The sequence below is a fragment of the Argiope bruennichi genome, chromosome 8, assembly GCF_947563725.1.
Source record: "Argiope bruennichi chromosome 8, qqArgBrue1.1, whole genome shotgun sequence".
Lineage (NCBI taxonomy): Eukaryota > Metazoa > Arthropoda > Arachnida > Araneae > Araneidae > Argiope > Argiope bruennichi.
In genome coordinates this window covers 122,505,969-122,528,581 of record NC_079158.1, presented here as the reverse complement: position 1 = coordinate 122,528,581, position 22,613 = coordinate 122,505,969, and the positions used below count along the sequence as shown (strand labels likewise).

General features: G+C 25.4%; 1 protein-coding gene across 1 annotated transcript in view; it reads left to right on the top strand.

Moving 5' to 3' along the window:
- Window positions 1–18,587, top strand: part of LOC129980747 (uncharacterized) — a 198,303-nt gene extending 179,716 nt beyond the window's left edge. The window contains exons 101-114 of the mRNA XM_056091129.1: window positions 1,731–1,901; window positions 3,687–3,743; window positions 4,097–4,237; window positions 5,298–5,357; window positions 7,374–7,577; window positions 7,692–7,814; window positions 8,518–8,718; window positions 9,714–9,779; window positions 11,393–11,509; window positions 11,613–11,741; window positions 14,363–14,470; window positions 15,314–15,413; window positions 15,794–15,873; window positions 18,452–18,587. Of these exons, the coding sequence (XP_055947104.1) occupies window positions 1,731–1,901; window positions 3,687–3,743; window positions 4,097–4,237; window positions 5,298–5,357; window positions 7,374–7,577; window positions 7,692–7,814; window positions 8,518–8,718; window positions 9,714–9,779; window positions 11,393–11,509; window positions 11,613–11,741; window positions 14,363–14,470; window positions 15,314–15,413; window positions 15,794–15,873; window positions 18,452–18,457 (1,563 nt within the window). The 3' untranslated portion in view covers window positions 18,458–18,587. The remainder of the gene's footprint in view (window positions 1–1,730; window positions 1,902–3,686; window positions 3,744–4,096; window positions 4,238–5,297; window positions 5,358–7,373; window positions 7,578–7,691; window positions 7,815–8,517; window positions 8,719–9,713; window positions 9,780–11,392; window positions 11,510–11,612; window positions 11,742–14,362; window positions 14,471–15,313; window positions 15,414–15,793; window positions 15,874–18,451) is intronic.
- The last annotated feature ends 4,026 nt before the right edge of the window (window positions 18,588–22,613 follow it).

Below are 22,613 nucleotides of genomic sequence, written 5' to 3'. Positions count from 1 at the left end.
ATATTAACATAAAATATCCATAGGGGATGCTCTACATGTTTAAAATTGTTCAAACTTCCTATGGCAACACCTTTCTTTTTAATGCCATGAATAGATTCCAAATGGGAAAATTACCCAGAATTCACACTTTGGTTAATATACAATGATTACATAGGGAGATATTTGATACTTTCAGTTAAAGGTTTTTTCCATATTTAGATGTGCAAGATTTATATATTTTCTAGATGCTGGTAATAATTCATTTTTATTTTTTTTATTTTTGTGATGCTTTAAAAGTATTTTTAAAGCTCCCATCAACGTGGGGAAATTGCTTTTATGTATTCTAAAATATTTACAATGAAAATTCCTGGGACAAATTTAATGTTTTGCTGCTAAGAAATATCCAAAAACATTCAAACTTATGCTTAAATTGCATCTGAGCTTGTATCACCATTATGCCAAAAGCATCAAAATAGAAATTTTTGTTGTATGAATGGAAGAAATAAGAGTGGACATACTTTTTATTGTTTAAAAAATAATTTTAGTGTTAAGATTAATATCTTACTGATAGAAAAAGAAAAAAATGTGATTGATTTTTATTCTTTTTGTGCTTTATTCTTTTTTCTTGCATTTTCATTCGTTTATTCTATCTATCATTAATTTCCGTAATTCTTGTATTTTTTTAGCTAATATCCATCCCATATATTGCTACTTTTGATGTGAATAGAGATTTCTAAGCAAATATAATTTTAGGAATAATTATAATCTATATTAGTATAAAAATTATTATTATATTTGTATAATTATGAGAGTAATTATTATTATATATTATGAGAGTAATTATTATTATATATTAAGAGAGTAATTGTAGAATGCCTTTAAGAAAATTCCATATTAATAATCGGAAATTTTTATTAGAATTAATAATTTTTGTGTAATTTGTATGTAATTTTTGCATTTGTTCTGAAAGATTAAAATTCTTTCAAAAGGATATAAGAATAAAGTTTTATTGCGCTTAAACTGAATTATTTGACAAAGCAAGATTGTTCATATGAGTGGAGTCAAATAAAAAAATTGCAAACATTTATAAGAATAGTCTTTTATATAATCTCTTGAATTTTTTTGTAAATATGAAATATTTTTATAAAAAATATTAACTTAAAAACAAATTTCATTCGAATTGTAATATTTTTTTTTCTTTTTGTTGTTGTTATAAATCATTTTTGCTTATAAAGAGAAATTCTTACAAAACGTCATTTTCCAAGAAGTTTATTGATTTTTCATATTCAAATAAATTGAAATTTATTGTTTAAAAATTTTAATTTGTGCCCTCTACCTTTTATTTAAATTCTAATCAAAAACTACATAATTTTATGATTACAAAATTAGTAGCAAACTAATATAAAATTAATACTTCATGAATCATTAAATTTATTAGAAATTCCCCATTTTTACACTTGTAGGGAATAAATGCAAGATATATTTTGTGTCTAAAAATTAATATTAAAATTTGTTCAATGCTATTAAAAAAATTTTCTTTGGTTTTATTATTATTATTATTATTTAATAATTTTTTAACATTTTCATTTTCACATAGTCACTTTTTCAGAATTACCCTCTTTTTAAAAGCAAAAATGAAATGCAAAATTCTATGCATAAGAATCAATTATTATTTATCACCTTAACAATATTACTTAAAATTAACTTGTTATAAATAATAATTACATTTTTTATTTTCAATATTATTTTAGAGCAATGAAATTACTGTTAACTTCAGTGATTTATTTTTAACAACGTTCACACTGAAAAAATCTGAACTTGAAAGAAACGTCCATAAAAAACTTATTGTTGAAGATGTGAATAAAAAAAAGGCAGATATTTTAGCAGCTGTAAAGGATGTAACAAAAGATGAAGATATTAAGGTTTGTGATTTTTTTTTCTTGTATTTACTCTTTCTGAGAAAAAAATATATATTTGTAAGGTTTGAGATACATGCTCTTGTCAAGCAGAAATGAATTATTTCTCTGAAATTTTCTTTCATTTTCCTTAACAAAGCTCTTATCCTGCCCACCCTCTTGCATAAAAATCATGAACATTGAGTGAAGGAAAGAAATTCACAAGTGTTCAAATTTTTTCTTTTCAAATCCCACACTTAAGCACTTTGTTCTTTGCCACATTAGAATGAAAACTGAGCATGCATTTTGAACACCTTATTTCTGTCCGCCTGTTTTAAAAATTTGACACAAAATTATAATTTTGTAACAAATTCATATATCAAATTTTATTCAACATTTTGTTTCATTTCTAAGTTTTTAGGTTTATATGCAGGTCTACAGACAGCCAATTATTTGACAGATTTTTTTCGTTATTCAATACAGATCTACATTTTAGATGTTAAAACTATGTACCAAATATTTTCTAATTAAACTTTGTGTTATCTTGTTATTGTTTTTCACATCCACCAAATCAAACAAACAAACTTTCAATTCTTTCTTCCAAAATTCGATGGAAATCTAAAAATTGTATGTAAAAACTACATCCTAAATTTCATTGTTTAGCTCAAAGTATTTTTAAATTATCATATTCCCTAAAAGAGAACAATAGACTGACATAATTCCAAAAAAATATTTTTCAAACTCATAGAGTTCTGAAATGTGAAGATTGGTTGAACCTTCAAGCGAATTTTTTGACGATTACAAAAATTTCTCCTTGTATTCTTTATATGATAGAAAGTAAAAAGAATAGCAGAAAATGACTTGATGAGTCTAATTTTTTTTTATTTCTTTTCTTTTTTGGTATACCTCTTCTAGCCAGTAACATTTATTTTATATGTGTATAATAAAATTAATTGGAAAGAAAGGAAGCTTTATTATAGTCCTCATAATTTACTGGTATCTTTGATCTCAGAAATCATTTCAATGGCTATGTTTCTGTAAATATAGATGTTTGAGTTTTAATATATTAAAAAAAAAAATTGTTTCCAAGAGATAAACTATTTGAATTATATATGAAATATTGTGTTAATTCCTTAATTAATTTATTTATTTCCTTAAATGATTTTTTTCTATTACTCTTCTCTCCCCCTTTATCTCTTTATCTTCAAAGAATTTCTTTAATTTTGCATGATTTACATCAGATCTTAAATTAATGTGATTCTATTGATAACTTTGATTTCATTCAACAGGTGTTTTTTTTTCGATTTGCAATATAATTTATGTTTATTTCATTTTAAATTACTATTCTTTTGTCACTTTGCTTTTTGTCAAAGAATACTTTTTCCCACATTTGGCATTGCACGAGCAAAGAGTTGATTTGAAACATTGAATGTATAACTACCGATAAAAAGAGAAAAGATATTCTTATAGTTGTTGAACTCTGACTTAAAATAGTTTTTATAAAATTTATGAATAATATACAAAGAATTTGATTTTTGCTTTGAAGCTTATTCATTTGCATCATTATTGATTGAAATATATCTTGCCGTTAAGAATAATATCTTGAATGTGATCCTTTAGTAATTTTTTTTTCAGTATATTCTTGCTACAATTTAATATAAGGTTCAATTTTTGATACTGCCTTTAAAATCTTTTTTTTTTTTGCATTTTTTTAGCAGTTATATTTTTATATTACATTAATGGTATTTTAGGTGCATGTCATTATAATCATATTAATGCTAGATTTAAGATTTTTCCCCTTCTTTTCTATAGGAAAATTTGAGTGATGAAAAGTTATCTATCCAGGAAATTAATGAAACTGAGAAAGAAGTAAGTACGGGCAATGTAAGTTTTTAAATTTATATTAAAAGTAAATTAATAATTAAAGCAGAAGCTCTGTGTATTTCTATGAGTGAAATTTATCAGATTCTAATTGTTATCTTCACTCTTTTTAGATGTTTCTTAGACACAGTTTTGCTATCTTATTCCTGATCACTTCTAATGAATATAAATTTGCTTCTATGAAATTTTGTATTTCGTTAAGATTTTTGTTTTTAAATATGCTTTTTTTCCTCTTCTATTTTGCATTAAGAATATTTTCAGTTCTTAGATGCTTTATTTTTTTTATTAATAATTTTTTATCCTCATATATATTTAATAAAATGAAACATTATTTTTTTCAGTTGAAACCATTTTTGCAGTTTGATAATTATTTTGAAGTAAGAAAGCAAGAAAATAAATTAAAGATGGATAAAAAAGTGATAAAAGAGTTTTTAGATTTAGAAGTAAAATTAAATGCTAAAGTGGTGGAAACAGCCATCAAGGTATTTAATTTTTGTCTATTCATCTTGACTTATTTTCAGTATGTTGTTGATGCTACTTGGTCTTTAATTTTTAAAATCAAATAATTTTATTCTTTTTGATTAAATACGATTTTATTAATAATTATATTTTATATTAAGTTGAGGAGACTAGAGATTTGGTGCCAATTTTGGTTCCACATTTCCCTATTCTTTTTTCTTATGATTACACAGTTGATCTGATTTATTGTACCTTCTTAGTTCTTCAGCTTGCATTAAGTGGAAGTATAAATTAATGAATATATAAGGTAACTACAAAATAGGAAGCAGTATTCAGTTGAATGAACTGATTACATCAATACAAATATGCCCCAGGGCCAGAATTCATTTACATTATATTCTTGCAGGTTGGTATTATGCATTCTCTAAAAGCAAGAGTAGGACCAATATTAAATCATCTATTTCAACAGCCAAACTTTTAGCAATGTCTAGGAAAAATTACGCTCAGCATTTTAGAGCTTTTTTGGGGATGGAGGAGACTCTCCTTCCATTCAACTGTGTTCTTTTGGTCCAAAATTTAACATTTTAATAGCCATAATAAAATAGTTGTGTAGAAAATTCTAAAATAAACTAAATCTAATATAAAATTAAACAAAGTAATCTATTTAAATGAGTCAAGGATTGATAATAGTATTCATTACTACAATAATCTAATTGCCATAGAATTTCCAATTACTCTCATTGCAAGCTACTCAATGTTCAATACCTGCTTAATTTTAGTAACACAAATCCATCTGACAATAGTAGAAATTAGAGTGTATTTTTATTTGGGTTTTTAACTAATGTTGGGGAATTTAAATTTGGATATGGAAACTTTATTCCATTTGTTGCTAATTTAAATTAATCCATGGATATTGATGAATATTAACATTTTTTAAATACATTTACTGTTGCAGTTTTCTTATATAAAGATGTTTTTTCATAATTTCTATTAATTTAAACAGAAATTACTTATATTCTCAGATTTAAATCAGAAATATTATTTATTTTTAAATATTAAAAATGTTTATTGATATTTTTCTAGTCCCCTAGTTCTTTGGAGGATAAAAGTGAAAAGGCGTCTGAACCAGATAAGGATACAGAGGTAATTTGTTTAAAATTATTAAAGATTCATAAATTACTAATTTATAATAATTTTTAAAATCATCAGATCTTCATATTTTCATTTTATTACATTACTTTTATTGACTTAACATTTTATTTTAATGTTTAGTTTTTCAAATTAAACTTTCTACTTCAATGACTATGTTTCATTTATTATATGACTAGTCACCTCAAAGTTATCGCATAAAATAAATAAAAATTTGCTTAATTTTTTATTAATTATAATTAAATTTTATTAATTATAATTTAATTAATTAAATTAGTTATAATTAAATTTTTTATTAATTAATTGCTGTAAGATGTGTATATTCCCATCCTCCAAAGTATATATGATCCAAGTTTAATAGTTCTAAGTCAAATATTCTAGCCTGTACAAATACATATTTTCTTTATTGGTGGATATTAATATCTTTAATTTTATCAGACAAGAAAAATTTATTCTATGGTATTTTATTAAAAAGTTGACAAATTTTATATTAAATGTATAGAATTTATATTAATTATATAGAATGTAAAACTTCAGGTAGACTACTCAAGTTTTATTAATTCCAATAACAGAAGATATTTTGTTTTATAACTAAAAAATTTTATTAATTTTTATGAATATAGACTTTGGTAAGAATATTAAATACAGAATGACAGTTTATGATTTTTCACTTATAATTTGTGACTTAAGTTTAATGTTTTACTTATCACTTTTACTGACCAGCTATTTTATTAAGAATACAGTTTATGTTTACTTTCAATTGAATCTCTTATGCATAACTTGATGTTTATGATCCTATGAACTAAAACTTTTTAAGCATTAAATTGGGACAGTATATTTACTGATAAGGGAACCTTCCTAATGGAGTCGAGCCCCATGACTTTATATAATGCCATTAAAAATGTTAATGTTTATTTAATCTATTTCAAATTTTGCATTAACTTTTGAGATAATGTAGTTTTCCTATCTGATTCCTCATGTTAACTGCATAGATTATAAAATGGAATGATTTAAGTTAAGGTGTCTACTATCAGTGGCATTACACCATTAAAAGGCTCATAAATCTAATAAATAAAAACTGTGCAGATAAGAAGCAGAATATGTCTGCCTTATTTTTCAATAACGATAGAAAACACATAATAAATTATTTGATGAAATAACGATAATGGTTTGAATTTCATTGCAACAATAAAATATATTGTTAAAATTATGTAAATATAAATATTTTTAAAAAATTGACAAAATGTATGAAAATTAGTGCCAAAATTAGATTAATACGATTAAAAAGAACAATTTTTTTACATTGAAATAAAAGCTGAAAAAATTAGCCTTATTTAATAAAAATTCCATGAACTGCCACATATAAATACCAAAATCTTCCTAAATTTTTAATTAAGTAATTTTAAAAAAATCACTCTGAGATATTCATTTATACTTTCCAAAGTAGAAATGAAACATCTACCTTATAAAATATGAAATTAGGTGAAACAGTCATCTTGTAAAATGCCAACATGCACGCGTATATTCATTTATTATTATTATTAAAGATTTTATATCTTTTTTTTTTCAGATTAAAGATAAATTAAAGAAGAGATTTTATGGGTGCTGATATTTTATCATTTAAAATATTGGCTGACTGAATGTGGATCTTGAAATAAATTGATATCAATACTACATTTAAGTTGGATTTGTCATCAGTTCCTACTATCATTTAATTTAAATGTACTTTATAAATGAATGATCAAGCACTAAAAAAAAGAAAACACCTATAAAACTTACATAGGTCAAAAATTATATAGGTCACTATGAAACCTCAAAAATATTTTCTTAGATTACATATTTTGTCCTTCTAACTTTATGCATAGAATTTAAAATAGATTTTAAAAAGTAACAGCCTGCTTTAGTTTCAAAAAAATGATACATCCGAAAATGTAGCATTACCTAGATGGTTATGCTAGTTGCTCTGTAACTTTGTAATTTATGTAGTTTGATTAATTTTACTTTTTCTAGGCATTTGTAAACCGAGTGTATGAAATAAAAGTTCAGCAAATTGAAAATGAAATCTCTTTAAAACGTGTCAAAATTGGCAACGTAATTAAACAAAGGAAATACATCATGAAAAATTTCATAAAATCAAAAAGGCAGGAAATGGAAGAGAGTGTTATGTTGAAAGAGAAGCAAATGCAGCATATGCTTGATGTTGTCAAAAGTGAGGTATGTTTCAAAAACAGGTGATGTATAATATTGATTTTTATTGGCATTTAATATTTATATATGAAGTAATGTTTTCTACCAAAAATGTCTTAATTATTCGTATCTCTTTTAAAGGATTCGCAAGTTATATGCTCACTGAAAGATATATTCATTGATGTGGTAGAACTAAAGAATAAAGAAAAACACTCTTTAAAGAACAAAAAAGAATTAGAAAAATATTTAGATAAGAAACTAGAGGTTTGTTTATTTTTTAAAATATTTTTTCCGTGTTCATTCATCTATAAAAAATATTTCAATAAAATTCCATATTTGTGACTGCTTTTACTCTGTATAGTGCATGAAAATATTTTACCTCAATTAAAATTTATGACTATTTATTTAATACAATATTAAAAATTAGTAAATGTTTCTCCCTCAATCTAATATGTTTAGAGGTATAATTCTTTATTTTTTAAAAATATTATCTTATTTGATCTCATATTGTATGCTAAATTTCTTATTGACTTTTTTTTTCTACGATTTAAATTTTAAAAAATTAAAGAATTTTTTAAAAACTTTTTACTTTTTAACGCAAATTATCAATCAATTCTAGATATTTTAAGAACCTAATATTTGCACTAATTGTAACTGTTATTTCATCAATATATTAAAAAATGGTCATTTAATTAATCACGGCACATTTAATGTCAAATTAATCCCAAATTGAAACCTCATTTTTTTCTAAAGAATTGAATCTGTAAAATGTCTTTCTTGTCATATTAATATAGCTTATGTTCCTTAAAATAAGCATTTATTACATATTCTTCACTTTACAGTAATTTTCTATTAGTTTCTATTAATTTAGTTTTTTTTTATGTTAAGTATAAAAGTGTGTCAAGGCTAAAAAAAAGTTTGTACTTTAAATGAGATTATAAAATAAATTTCATTTTATATTTTGCAGACTAAAAAAGTTTTTGTTAACTTGGATACAATATTCAATGCTGTCCTTGGTATTAAAGAAGAAGAACTTGAAATGTTAAAGCGATCAAAATTCAAAGAAATCGAAAAATTAATTAAGATGATGAGACGAGAGGTAAAGAAGCGAATTGTAATTGCATATGATAAACTTGAAACAGCTCTGAGAAAATACCGACAATATGAGGTAATATAAAGTAATAATTTTTCTTTGAATTTGTATATGCATGAAACTTTTTAATACAAGCAGTGTCGTTCAAAATATCGTTTTGATTTTTAATATTCATTTTAAATTGCCTGGTTATATTGAAATTATAAGTAATAAAGCAAACAAAAATTAATATTGTCCTATGGAATAAAAAACAGATTGAATGAAACAAAATTTTCATTTTAAAATGAGAAAACATGGAATTAAATTACAGATTGGATTTATAAGCCATTTGTATCTATTAAAAGATTGATATAAATTTATTTAGTATTATGAGACACAAATTCTTTTTTTTTGTGTGTGTGTGTGTGTAAGATGTTCATAAAATATTAGTTAATTTATAAAGTAGAATAAAAAAACATAATTAGCATGACAAGTAAAACTAGTCGTTATTAAACATTATTAGTTTTACAAATAAATATATTTTAAATTTTTCTTCCATTTTTTTAAATCTTAAATTCAAGTGCTTTATCTTTATTTCAGTTATTTGGTATATGGAAAACATGGATGGTAAATCTCTTTTTTTTTTAACTGTATTCTGTACTATATTAACTTAATTTTTTTACTATGTAATTGATATCAATAAAAAATATTATGGCAGTTCTTCTTAACACGTTTCAATTCAGTTCTTCACAAATTCAAGCAGCTTTAAGAACAGAAAAAGAAAAAATATATATACATTGAAATTGATTGCTTATGTTGTGCTGTATCAGAGTGAGTGGGGGTCAACTTTACTAGTGGAGCATCATGTTAATTAAAATGTTCACTTTGTTTGATGTATATAATTGAACTTTAATTCTTTAATGATATTTTTTTCTGTGCAGCTAATGGATAGGACTAAAAATTATGAAAAATAATTCAAATGCATTTAGATTTTAAAAGTCAAAGGAATCTCAGTATTTTAGCATTTAGTTTTAGCATAAGATCTTCTTAATCTATATAACTTATAAATATTTTTATTAATGTTTTAATAGAAAGCACGAGCTTTGGAATATGCTGGGATAACTCAATCTGCTGAACAAAAAGGATCAGAACGAGAGGTTAAAATTTTCTTCTTAGAATTAAAAAAAAAAAAAAAATCCACCAATAAGTTATCATACATTTTTAATCTATTTAGTGGTTATTATGTATTTCTTTTAAGCCTATATATAATTTCTTTTTTTATCATTATTATTCCTTTTTCTCAACTAATATAAACTTGATGCTATGCTAAATAATAAAATGCTAGCTTAGTATAATAATGAATCGATTCTACAACAATGAGTAAGTTATCAGTGATTAGAATTTTTTGCCAACTTATGGCATAGAGCATTAAAATGTATTATTTGTTAAAATAAGATATGAATATATATATGGTGGCTTTAAAGAGCCAATGCTTTAAAGAGCTGCATTACCAAATGCTTGATTTACTCATGATATTTTTATGTAACTTTAATAATTAGATATCTCATGATCTAATTATTAGATATGTAGGATTAATGGTGGATTTTAACAAGATGAGGTCAAGGGTGCTTAATTAGTTTAAGGCCCCTCATAGGTAAAATCAAAATCTATTGATGACAAGAAAGTAATGTGAATTGAACTTATTTGAGCTTTTAATTTTATTTTAATGCATATTTTCTTACAATCACTTTTTAATTTGATGGCATTCCAATATTTTTATTTATTACATCCATAGCTTTTATTTTTCCTAATTAATGCAAACAATATATATATATAATATTGCTGTTGTTTAATTTGAGCTAAATTTTTATAATTTTACTTAAATATGTGTTATACAGAAGCCAATATTTAGCAAAAATTTAGGTGGCAATATTTTTTAAAAGAAGACTTATCTGCAAATATGTTTTTTTATCTATTTGAAAAAAGTGTTCTCGTATTTTAAATAGTTTTTTTATGTGTTAAAATTGAGAAAAAAATGTACTCTTATGACATTTTTTCTTGAAAAGCATTAAAAAGCAAATTTTATGTGCACAATGATAGGTGGCTTAGGATATTAGAAAATGTGTATTTATTTCTTCGAAATAAGAACTTGCAAAAATCATAAGAAATTGTAAATTATTAAAATACGAATTTTTTGGGGGTTCTGGAATTTAAATTTTAAAAAAATATATATTTGTAGGCATTTTTCATCTCCCCCCCCCTCCTGAATAAATTTAATTGTTCAAAAAAATTGCTGATATTGATCTGAAACTGTTACCAGATTTTCCTTCCTATAAAATACATATTTTATTACAATAATTTTTGCCAAAACAAATTGGTAATAAAATCATTTAATAAATTTTAAATATCTAAAGATGGTGAAAGTCTCCATGTAAAATATTTTTACTGTTACAGTATTTTTCTCTTGCATATAAGAAGGTAAAATTTCTCAATGTAGGGCTTCTTAGATTGATCCATGGACTATATTAAAAAAGTAGTGTTTAGAGATGTTGATTTTCTACAGCTTTTCTACAACTACAGACAAAATTACAAATTTTCTCTCTTAAAATTTGTTTCAGTTCTTAAAAACATTTTTGCTAAATGAATTATAACATTTTAATAAATGAAATGATGTTTGCTAAAGGAAAAAACTTGCTTATTTGTTGTAAATTCTTGGAAAAAATGAATAAATATCTTGATTCAATGTAACGAAATTCATTTTATTTTATAGGAATATTCCATTCCTGATGAGGATATATTTCCGGATATTAAATCATTTAAAGATTTCATTTCTACTTTTAAATCTCCATTTGGAGCTGAACCAAAAAAATCCATTTCAATTTTTAAAGTAAGTTTGGCAAGCTATCTTTCTCGTCCTTTATTTGTTTACTTATTATGTTATATATAAGTATTTTATGCTCTCAAGAACTAAAATTTAATTTCCATTTCAGGATGTAACTTCCAAAGCTGATGAAATTAAGCCATACATACCTTTCATACGACCTCATGCATATGCAATGCACGGTCTTGCTGGACATATTTTAAAGCTTTATGAAGGAGAATTGCAAGCATTTTCGAAAGTATTGATTTTTGCAGTGATATTTCATTAATATTAAATTAACTGCTATTCATGTGTTTCAGATCTATTTATTAGTGTTTTAACTATTATTTGTAAAATGTGTTATATGTTAAAAAGCCAATGTAAAAAAAATACATTTTGACTATTGCTTTGAGAAATATTCACCCAATTTTTTTAAAAAAAATCTTGTATTATGTATAAATATTTCTTAGATATTTTTGTTGTTAAAGATTTTATACATAAGGAGAAAAAAAATAGAAACTTTGTTCTGTTTTTTGAAACAAAACAAAGTTTCTTGTTTTTTCACAAAGTTGCAAAGCTACCGGGTGAACCTGGAAAACACAGGGAATTTAAAGATCGACTAATAAAAAACGGGAAAATGCTAGGAAATTTGAAAATTTTCATAAAAACAGGGAATTTTTTCTTAGTTATTTTTCCCCATCTAAAAAATGCCGATCTCTAAAGATTGTAAGAATAAAAGATCATTCTCATTGCTTCCAAAAGCGAAACAATACCAATCGCGATTGTGTGATACGAAAACTCGAACCTTTTCTACTTTCTCTCTCATTGTTTTCTGTATAATTTCGGTTTGAGAGACAGTTGTTTTTTTCCATTAATGAGCATGCTCGAGACTTCTGTAATTGTGTGAAAGATTAGAATACATTTCTCTTGCGGAAACAGCAGCATTCAATCTGTTGATGCATCGTAATAGTATTTATTATAGACACTCACACTTGAGTTCATTGAATCGTTTATTATTTGAGAAATTGCAAGCTTATTCAGAGTATATTGGAGATTTTTTTATAAACAATAAGCTTCTAAAAATCTTATTTAATTCGAATTGGACGAATAAAAAAATCGGACCTGATTTTGTTGAAAGGGTTCGAGAAGTCCCACAAAATCCATTTGTTGCATACGGCTTGCTTTATAAGAAAATAATAAGCCTATGTAATATGGGGAAACGGACACTTATTAGTCATGTCAAAAAAAGGAAATCATAATTGAGTATCATTTCAAAAAAGTCATAATTAATATTAGACTTTGTATCTAAAGGAATGAAGGTGAAGATGATAAATGTCGTCCGAAAACGTCAAATTTAATGTCCGAAAATAAACTGATTTCGAGCTTTTTAGCTCAAGAACAATAATTTTAAAGCTAAATTTTTATGGGCATTAAAAATTGTTGCATCTCATTCGCCCTTTAATGCATTCAATGTTATATCAGAAATATTTTCACATATGTTCACTCAAAGTGAAATAGCTAAAAAAAAAAGATGTATGTTAGGTCGTACAAAAATGGTGTACCTTATTTGTTAAAGATTAGCTTCATGAAACTGATTGCTGAAAAATCTGCAGAAATTAATGCCCAAATACATGAATTGGTAAAAATGAATAAATAAAAAAAGTAATGTTTTTTGTTAAGTAATCATTAAACAATTTGTATCATAATAACAAAATTGTTTTGTGTTTTATTTCATTTGAGTCCTTGATTTTGTGTGACTTACAATTAAAGAGCATGAGATAAAATATATCCCTCCATATATAAATTTTCTTTGCTCAATTCCAGGTGGTAAATATAGGCAATTTTTTTAAAAAAATTTTTTATGTAAAATAGCAAAATTCTTTTGATATGCTTTTATTTCAAATAATGTCAAATTGTTGCTTCCTTCTCTTGCTTTTTATACTACTTAAAATCATATTGCATTATAACTGCTATTTTTTCAATTCCTCTCATATCTTGAATATAAATACAGGGAAAGCACAGAAATTTTTTTTCCAGATTTGAGTGGCAACCCTGTCTAAGAAAGTTATTAGATATATCGCTATACAGAAATAAAAAAAATCTGTATATGCACTTAATTGATTTTAAAGTGACTCGTGTACTTGAGATTAATTTTATTTCAAAAACTATTGAGCAATATTCTAAATGAATCCATATTTAAGATGAAAACTTTTTTAATTTCATGTAGCTCTTTCTGCATCCATAAGATGTGTACAGTTACATATTGTTTCATCCATCATCAATACAATCATTCCTAATTTACTCCTTATGCATTGTCACTGATTGTGAATAATCTCCATAGATCTCATTTTATGTAATAAAAATATATTTGTTAATTATATGGCAATTCTTAATCTGGTGGTAATACCTGCATATTTTTTTAGTTATTGCACTAATTCTATGAGCACAAAAAGGCCGCTGACATTATTACGATATCTTAATGATATTAGCCTTCATTTAGAATATTAAGCAATATTGTGGTTTAGTTTTTAGTTTAGTTTATTTATATTAATGTCCCGTTCTGTAGCAACACTAGGGCTATGTTGGGACGGAACTTGTAATTTTGAACCACTATCAAATGACGAGTACGACGCCTGAGTTGGCACCCCCCTCCACACTTCCACACCACACCAGCGGGAGAACGTTTGGCCACGAAGGATTTAACATGCATCAGTTATATGACTGTTCTTTAGTGGAATCGGGTCTCGAACCTAAAACTCTCCGGTTCCGATGCCAAGATCTTAGCCCCAGGCCACTGTGGCCTAGAAACTATATTGTAGAGAGATTATACAGTATCTTGTGCTAATACAGGAGCTTCAAAATTGATTTCTCTCAATTTAGGTACTTTATGATTTAAAAAAAGAAACGGAAAATGCTATTCAGCATGGAATATCTTTCATAAGTGAAGAAACGCCATCCAATGAAGAAACGGTTAATGCTGCAGAAAAGGTAATTTTTTTTTTCAAATATTCTAAAAGTAAAAGGTTTTCAGAAAAAGATAAATTATGTTTCTGGTTTTGTTTTTTTTTCGGATTTAAAACGAAAATCTGTTTGTTGAAAGAATTCCATGAAACAGTTTTGAATCTCTGATTAGAAACTTTTTGGTATAAGATTTTCGGTTTGATTCTTCTGTCTTGTTTCATTTAAATTGCTTGCATCAGCCATTGTATTTTGTACATATTGATTTTTATATTACACATAATGAAGGTATATTTATCTGCTGATTACCAAATGTTTATAATATTACTTTCTTCCCCAACCACCTCATTCTCATAATAAAATTTTTTACATCAAGCAATTTATTTATTATATGCCAGTCTAAGAGCATTAATATTCTGTAAGAAATTTCGGTCTAAAATTTTGTCTCTCCCTTTACATGTATCTTTTGTAACATTTTCTGATACTGACATTGTGTCAATCATGGAATATTTTAAGCTCATATATTACATTAAAAGTTTACTGATATTTGAAAATGACTCTTTTTTTTTTAACTATTTTTTATATAAAGATACAATTTTATTTTAAGTATTGTGGTTGCATTAATAAAGCTAAATAGAGCTTTTGTTTGCTAAAATTGTATGATAAATAATTACATTTTTAGGTAATTACCTACAAAAATTAAAAACTTTTTAAAAATCTTATCATTTACATCATTACATGTAAGTATTTTGTAAAAATGTTTTCTGGTCATATTTATTCTTTTATTCCAATAATAATAATTTATAATTCAATATAAAAATATTATTTAAATGTTTGCTTTTTAATTATAAAAAAAATTATATGTGTTTGTAGGAAATTATTTTTGAAATGGCTGCTGTCTTAAACGCCAATACTAGTGTACTTGTTCTAGGATCATACTTGGATGCCAATTGTGAAATTGCTCTGAACTTAAGTATGTTGTTAAATATTACACTTCTTATGATTGTGTGAGAACATTTGTTATTGCTGATGATTTTTTAAACATTTTTTAAAAGATAAAATTCCTTGCCTAGTTTTCATAATTTATTCTTGTTCTTTGAAATTGGCAGTCAAATTCTTATCCTAATTAGTAATTTTAATCAAACTAAGTCCTTTAAAGGTATTGTAACATTATAAATTTTCTTATAACTTTTTTTTTGCCATCCCCCCAAAAACGCTGTTTCTCTTTCATTATGTATCAGATTGTTTTGTGTGTGTGCATGTTTTTTTAAAATCAAACATATATTTTTATATCATCAACTAGAAATCATGCATGCAATAAGAAAAAATTCTTATATAATATTATGTTTTCAGGAGGAAATTTTGGCTTAGCATATTTTGAAGACATTTTAAATATAGAAAAATGGGAATGTTATCAGCCTAATATTCGAAAGGTAATGTTCTTTTATTAGATTCAATTCTTTTTAGTTTTAATTGGGTGAGAATATTGCTTAAATATTCATTTCATTATACCACACTTTGATTAGCATTGTATAAGTTCTTACCACATTTTACTTTTTATAAACTACTGATGAAAAGTCTCCACATTTTATTTATGTAATTTCTTGTTAAAGAAAAATCATTTATGAACTTGTAGCTTTTTGTGTTTCCCGATTCTTACAGTTCGTTTCAAGATCCTGAGATCAGTACTAGGGAGTGGTAAGCAGAAAGATTAGCTGTTATTACTCCTCTCAATTTCATGAATCATCTAAGTTCATTCTATTGATAAATATAAACATCTTCTTCTTTCATTTTCCCTCTCGCCCCTTTTTTGTCGAAATAAACGTATCTGACAGGCAAAAAGTTTTCGGAGATTTTTCCGAATCCGAAAATGAACAATATTATTACTTACTGTTATAAAGAAACTAGAATTGGGGAAAATGTCTTATATAATAACGTAACTTATCATCTTGAGTACTATTCACACATTTCCACATATCTTGAATTTACGTACAGGAAAAAAAAACAGAATTTTTTTCGGGATTTGAGTGGCACACCTATCAATATACGAAATTTGAGATAAAACTGAATTTAAAATAAAGCTCATAATCCTAATTAGAAAAATAATTCATAGAGCAAAAGCTAAGAACAGCATTGCATTTACAGGAAAATATTTATTGGTCTTTCATAGATTATTTCTAATCTTCTGTGAATATCTGTTGCAATAAGAATCAGTGAAATAATTTTTTTTCTTGTTTGATTCTTTTTGGAAACATAATCAGTCATCCTTTTTTTTTAAAAAATCAGAAAGGTTTATAACATTTTCTGTCAAAACGTTTATTCTAGAATTTTTTTTCCGTTATACATAGAAACTGTTTTACTATGAAAAATCCAAGATTCTGGAGAGGGATTGTTATATAGAGATATTCCTTCCTGTTCATTTTGTTTCCCCGTTCTTATTTTTCAACATTATTCTGAATATTTATTAAAGTAATTTTTCTTTTGCCAAACTTTTTAATGCAAGTGTCAAATCCTTCTGAAAAAGGAAAGGGAAAATGTGAACAAAAGTAGATAATTTGTAGAGAAAAATATGTAACTGATTTTTTTTAAAATTCTGACAATTTGCTGTGAATCATTTACATGAATCTATATAAAAGGTGTACTGGTGAAGAAGTGACGAAAATTTTTTAATTTAATTTTGTTCTGAAATAGTTTATTTTTGCTTTTAAATGAAAGCCGAGTATTTTAATCCTTAATCTTTTTGAATGTCATAAAATGATGACTAATTTATATTTTATATTAGTGATTTCTAGAACAGATAAGAATATTAAGATATTATATCACATGTAACACTATTAGCATTTCTGTTTGAATTTTGATCTTTTCGAATTAATATGCGAAATTAAATTTATTTATTTGATCAGAATCAAATGGATTTATAAACCAGAATAGACAAATATTTATTCATAATTTTGTACATTTTAAATAAATTAACAAGACATGACTTTGTTATTAAAGAAACGTTGAGTTTAAATGTTTCTTTCCTTCTTTGTTACATTACTTTTAAAAATAAATTTAATTCCAAAAAATTCTTGAAATGTTGAATTATAAAATGTGTTGTCTACAAATGATTTTGTATATTGGTTATTACATATGATAAAATTTATCATACTGAATATTTTTAAATACCTCTGACTGTAAATTTGTTTAATGAAAGCTTCAACTCGCTGCTGATGGATATTAGATGAAGTTATTTTGCATATTTAAAGTATTCATTTATTACTTCATTATTATTCAATTGCACATCAGAAATAATGAAACTTAGAGACTTACTATTTAGAGAATGTACTGCTTCTATAAAGTAAGAAAATAGCATGAAAAAAATTGAATAAATATTTTAAACAGTTCTTCTAATTTGTAAAGCTATGTAATATATAATTTTGATTTAACTGTGCCAGCCTTAATTTCATTTTTCTTTTCTTTGCATTCTTGATTTAGTGTTGGCAAATCTATTAATCTAGTTAATATATTTGATGTTATATCCTTATTGATTTCTTTATATAAAATAGTTTGACATATTGAATTTTCAGTTTGCTTATGTATTATTCATGTAAAAATTCATTTAAATTTTGGATAAGTGAATCCTTTTCAGCAATGACTTATTGTATTTAAAATGGTTTCAAGAACAATATTAACTATACATGGTATGGGTAAAAGATTTTTCATTCTTCATTAATTTTAATTCTAATAATAGACATTTTTCTAATTTTATGGTTTATTTTTCTTATTCTGATTGTTGCTTTGTTTTTATTGTTTCTAGGTTTCTATTGATACTGGAATTGATAAATTTGAAAATGATGATTGTTTAAATTTAATTACTACAGAATTTGATAAGAATGTTTCAACAGTGCTACTCAATTGTTCCAAGTTATATGATTTCTGATTCTTCTTTCATTGCCAAAAAAATTTTCATTTTTTTTGTATCATGAGTTATTTTATATCCTTATTAATTTTTATTATGTTTATTTATAGATTTGAAATGCTTATTAGTGATTATGGCTTGCTTGAACTAATAAGATTTATATTCTTGGAGCTTCACCACCAACATCTTCTTTGCAGAAAATGTGGCATGGAAAATATGTTTAGAAGTACTGGTTTATCATTTAATGATGTGCATAAGTTTCTGAGGTATTATTTCCTTTATTCCTTAAATATTGATTGAAGCTTTTATATTTTATGTGCACATAATATTTTAATTATTTTAGGATATTATTTATAACATTAATCTTTAAATCATTTTCTTTCTCTCTCTCTCTTAAGCAGAAGGCAGGTTTGAAGACATAGATGAGACATTTTACATTTTTAAAATTCATTTAATCCATTGGGAAAGCATAAATATTTACAAGCAGACGCGGACAAGGCACGTCCACCACAGTGCACACAAAAGCAGAAGTCGAAAAAAAAATTATCCCTTGTCTTATATAACCTGAGATTTTGATAGGGAAAATATTTCTTCATAGTGCTAATATATTAATAAGATTCTGATGGGAATTTCTGACACATGTAAATCACAAGTGAGGGAAACACAAGGATCTTTTAAAAAGAATGTGCTTACTGGACAATTTTCTATCCCTTCAGGCGGAGTGTGAGAATGTGTCAATGTTTAGCCAATTCAGCAATTTTATAAAGCTTCTCTTGAATTAATTAAGTAGAGAAAGTGGAATTGGATCAAGAAATAAGAGAATGAAGTTATTATGGGCTAAATTAAGATAAAACTTTGTAAATAAATTAAATTGAAATTAGAGTTAAAATATCATTACAATTTTCCCTCCACCGCAAGGTATGGAAGTGTGTCGGGGCCCTCGACACACAGCCATACATTACAGTGTTTATCAAGTAAGAAACAAAAATTTAAAGGCATATTAAAAGTGATGCCAGAATTTCCCTTATTTTACATTAATATAAAATTCATTTTGAACAAGATTATGTAAAGCATAAAAAAGATAAAATGATATCTGTGAAAATATTAGATAAATATTCAGCAACACCAAAAATAATATTAAAATGTACAATATAAAAATGATTTTCTGCAGAAACTCAGTCTATTGTCATATCATTACATATATATGTGTGTGTAACATATTTTGGTTGAGGCAGAATGTAGGTTTGAAGATGTTGAAGAGACATGTTATATTTTTTAATTAATTTTAATATCCATTTCGTGAAAGCAATTTATTTACAAGCAGATGCAGTGCGGCACAAAAGCAGAAGTAAGAAAAAGCAAAAGGGACGAACCAAACAATGACTAGTCTTATATAACATGGGATTTCTGACCACGTGGCGACTGAATACATGGGTTGACTTTGACAAGGGCAACGGAAATATCACTTTCATTTGATTGTAGTACTGATGGTGCATTATTTTTACAAAGGCATGAATTAAACCGAAAGTGGAATTAGATCACGAAATAAGAGAATATTTTAGAATGAAGTTGCAATTGGCTAAATTAATATAAATTCTTGGAAATTAATTAAATTGAAATTAGAAATAAAATATCATTATGCACGCACACACACACAGAGAGAGAGAGAGAGATATGCCATTGCTTTACATATTTATTTAGAACATTAATTAATAGCTTGAAATTTTTTGAAAATTTTTCTTATGTTTGTAAAGTCGAATTTAAATGCATTCCTTCATAATTCTTTTATATATTTTGTGTGAGATGTTATTAATGAAGCCTTTTAGTAAAAATATATGTTAATTAAGTTTTAAAAAATTAAGATTTTTTAATCTTAAATCTTAATGAAATCTTCTTAATTAAATTCTAAATCTTAATCCTAATCTTCATCTCTAATGAAAAAAAGTTATTCAAAATATGATGTGCATAATAAATATAACAAATAAAAACTATGGTCTAAGCTAAAGCTACTCTTTATAATTTGCTATTATTTGTTAATTTAATTTTTCTTTATAATTTGCTATCTTTTTTTAATATAAGTATATATTGAAGTTATGACATAGATTATAATTAATAACTTTTTTTTCATTTGTATGAGTTACTGTGACCTTCAATAATTATATATTAAAGACCACGTAGATAAAGTGTTATAAAATTTGTGTTATAAAAAGTGTTATAAAATTTTACTATAAACTTTAAAATTAAACTATTTAATATTTTTGATGCTATTGATATAAATAATTTTTTCCCCAACAGTGCCAAAACTAGTTCTGATTTACAGCTTGCATTACCAGTTACTTTTGGTAACCCTTCTTTGGATGATGCTTCTGTTGCTCTTTATGTGTGTAAACTGGTTCTACTTAGAGGAGCCTTATTAACATCTGTCTGTATGTGATATTTCATTTGAAAAACTTTCGTGGTTTCTTTTAAAAGACATTTTCATTTTAATATCTTATTATACTATACTTCAAAATCCTGATTATAACTTATTTCTGGATATTTGTTTATTCTGTCTTTCTTATTAATTGTATAAACTTTTATTCATTAATAATATTTAAAACTACTTAATTATTAAACTGTATATTATGAAAGGCCATAAGTTCTGTGACACTTCTATATTCTAGCGTTGTCAATCTTTAATGAAGCTGCTTTAAATAGCAAAAGAATTTTGCTATCTAAAAACTAATTTGATGCTTATAATGCTTTGTTGGTTGCATTTCCCATTAGATTACTTTAAATGACAGTTATGTTGTTTAGCAACTAAAATCTCAGTAAAAGTCAATCTGTATGATTTAACTAAAAAAAATTGTGTAATGTATATCTATTCTAAACAACCAATGTTCCCTTAGAAGTGCCAATAAAGTGCTCAATATTTATGAACTATTTCTTTATGACTAATTGCAAAGGAAAACCACCCAGAGTGGTCTTCTCAAAACTTTCTCGCATATTCTTATAAATGTGTGATCCCAAAGAACACCTTTCATGGCATTGGCATAGAATAGTAACAAAATATTAACCTTTCCAATGAATTTAACGTTTTCTGAATTTGTTGTGTCATCTTTTGTGAGTTATTTGGCAATTAATCTCTGTTTTGAGGTTTATAGTACTGAAAATCGAATTTGTATTTTGGATGCATTTTTCTTAACCAGTTGAAATTAAAATTTGACACAAAATTGCACATGAATCACAAAATCCGATACTAAATTTGATATATTTAAGTCATTGCGTTTTTTTTTTAGTTATCGAGTTTACATATTTCTGAAAGTATAAATCGGCAGATGGTCAACCATTTGTTGAATTTAGTTCAAACTTTGGTAGCTGTCTGCATTATAGATGTTCAATCTGTGTATCGAATTTTATCGATACAGCTCTATTTGTTTGGTAATTATTCTGTTAGCTTATATTCAAACAGCTGGGCAGTCACATTTGCTCTGAACGAAGTTTTCACAAAATTTGATAGAAACTACTAGTAGTGTAAAAATCATATATCAAATTTCAACTGTCTAACATGAAGCGTTTTGGAGTTATCTTTGTGACAGACAGATGGATGGTCATTTTCTAAAAATGTGTTTCTCGAACACAGGGAGATCTAAAGCGTGGAGATTCGTCAAAATCTCGAGTTTGAATTTTTTGATGATTAAAATACTTTCTCTATACTACGTATACGAAAAAGTAAAAAAATAATTACTAGGATGATATGGACATAATGATTGATCTCTGGTATAAAATATTATTTAATGACTCAGTTATAGCCAGTATTAGTTTTTCAATTAATTATTTATTTGGAATTATTATTTATGTTCCTTGCATAACAAATTTATTTTATTTGGTTTGAAACTGTCATTTAATTATGTATCTTTATACATAATTCCAGCTTCATTAAGAGAGTAAATTTTAAAATATAGAAACAAAAATTCCAAAAGGGAAATTGTACCCATCTTTTTCTAAATTTGCTTTCTGTTCTTGTTGGTAATCTAATTATTATGTCGAGTTTTATGTTTAATTCTATGAACAATTGATCATCATAAAAACTTATTTATGTACATTTTTCATGCTTTTGAATCTCAAATATTCAATTCAGTCTCTATTATTTTAGTGAAATTTTTAAAAGTTACCATTTATTTTTGAAATATTTTAATCTTATTTTACTTATTTCTGCATAGCATAAATTGATTTTATGTTTTCTGGATTTTACCTTAGGTTTAACATCTGTGATTGAAAGGCTGAAAAAAG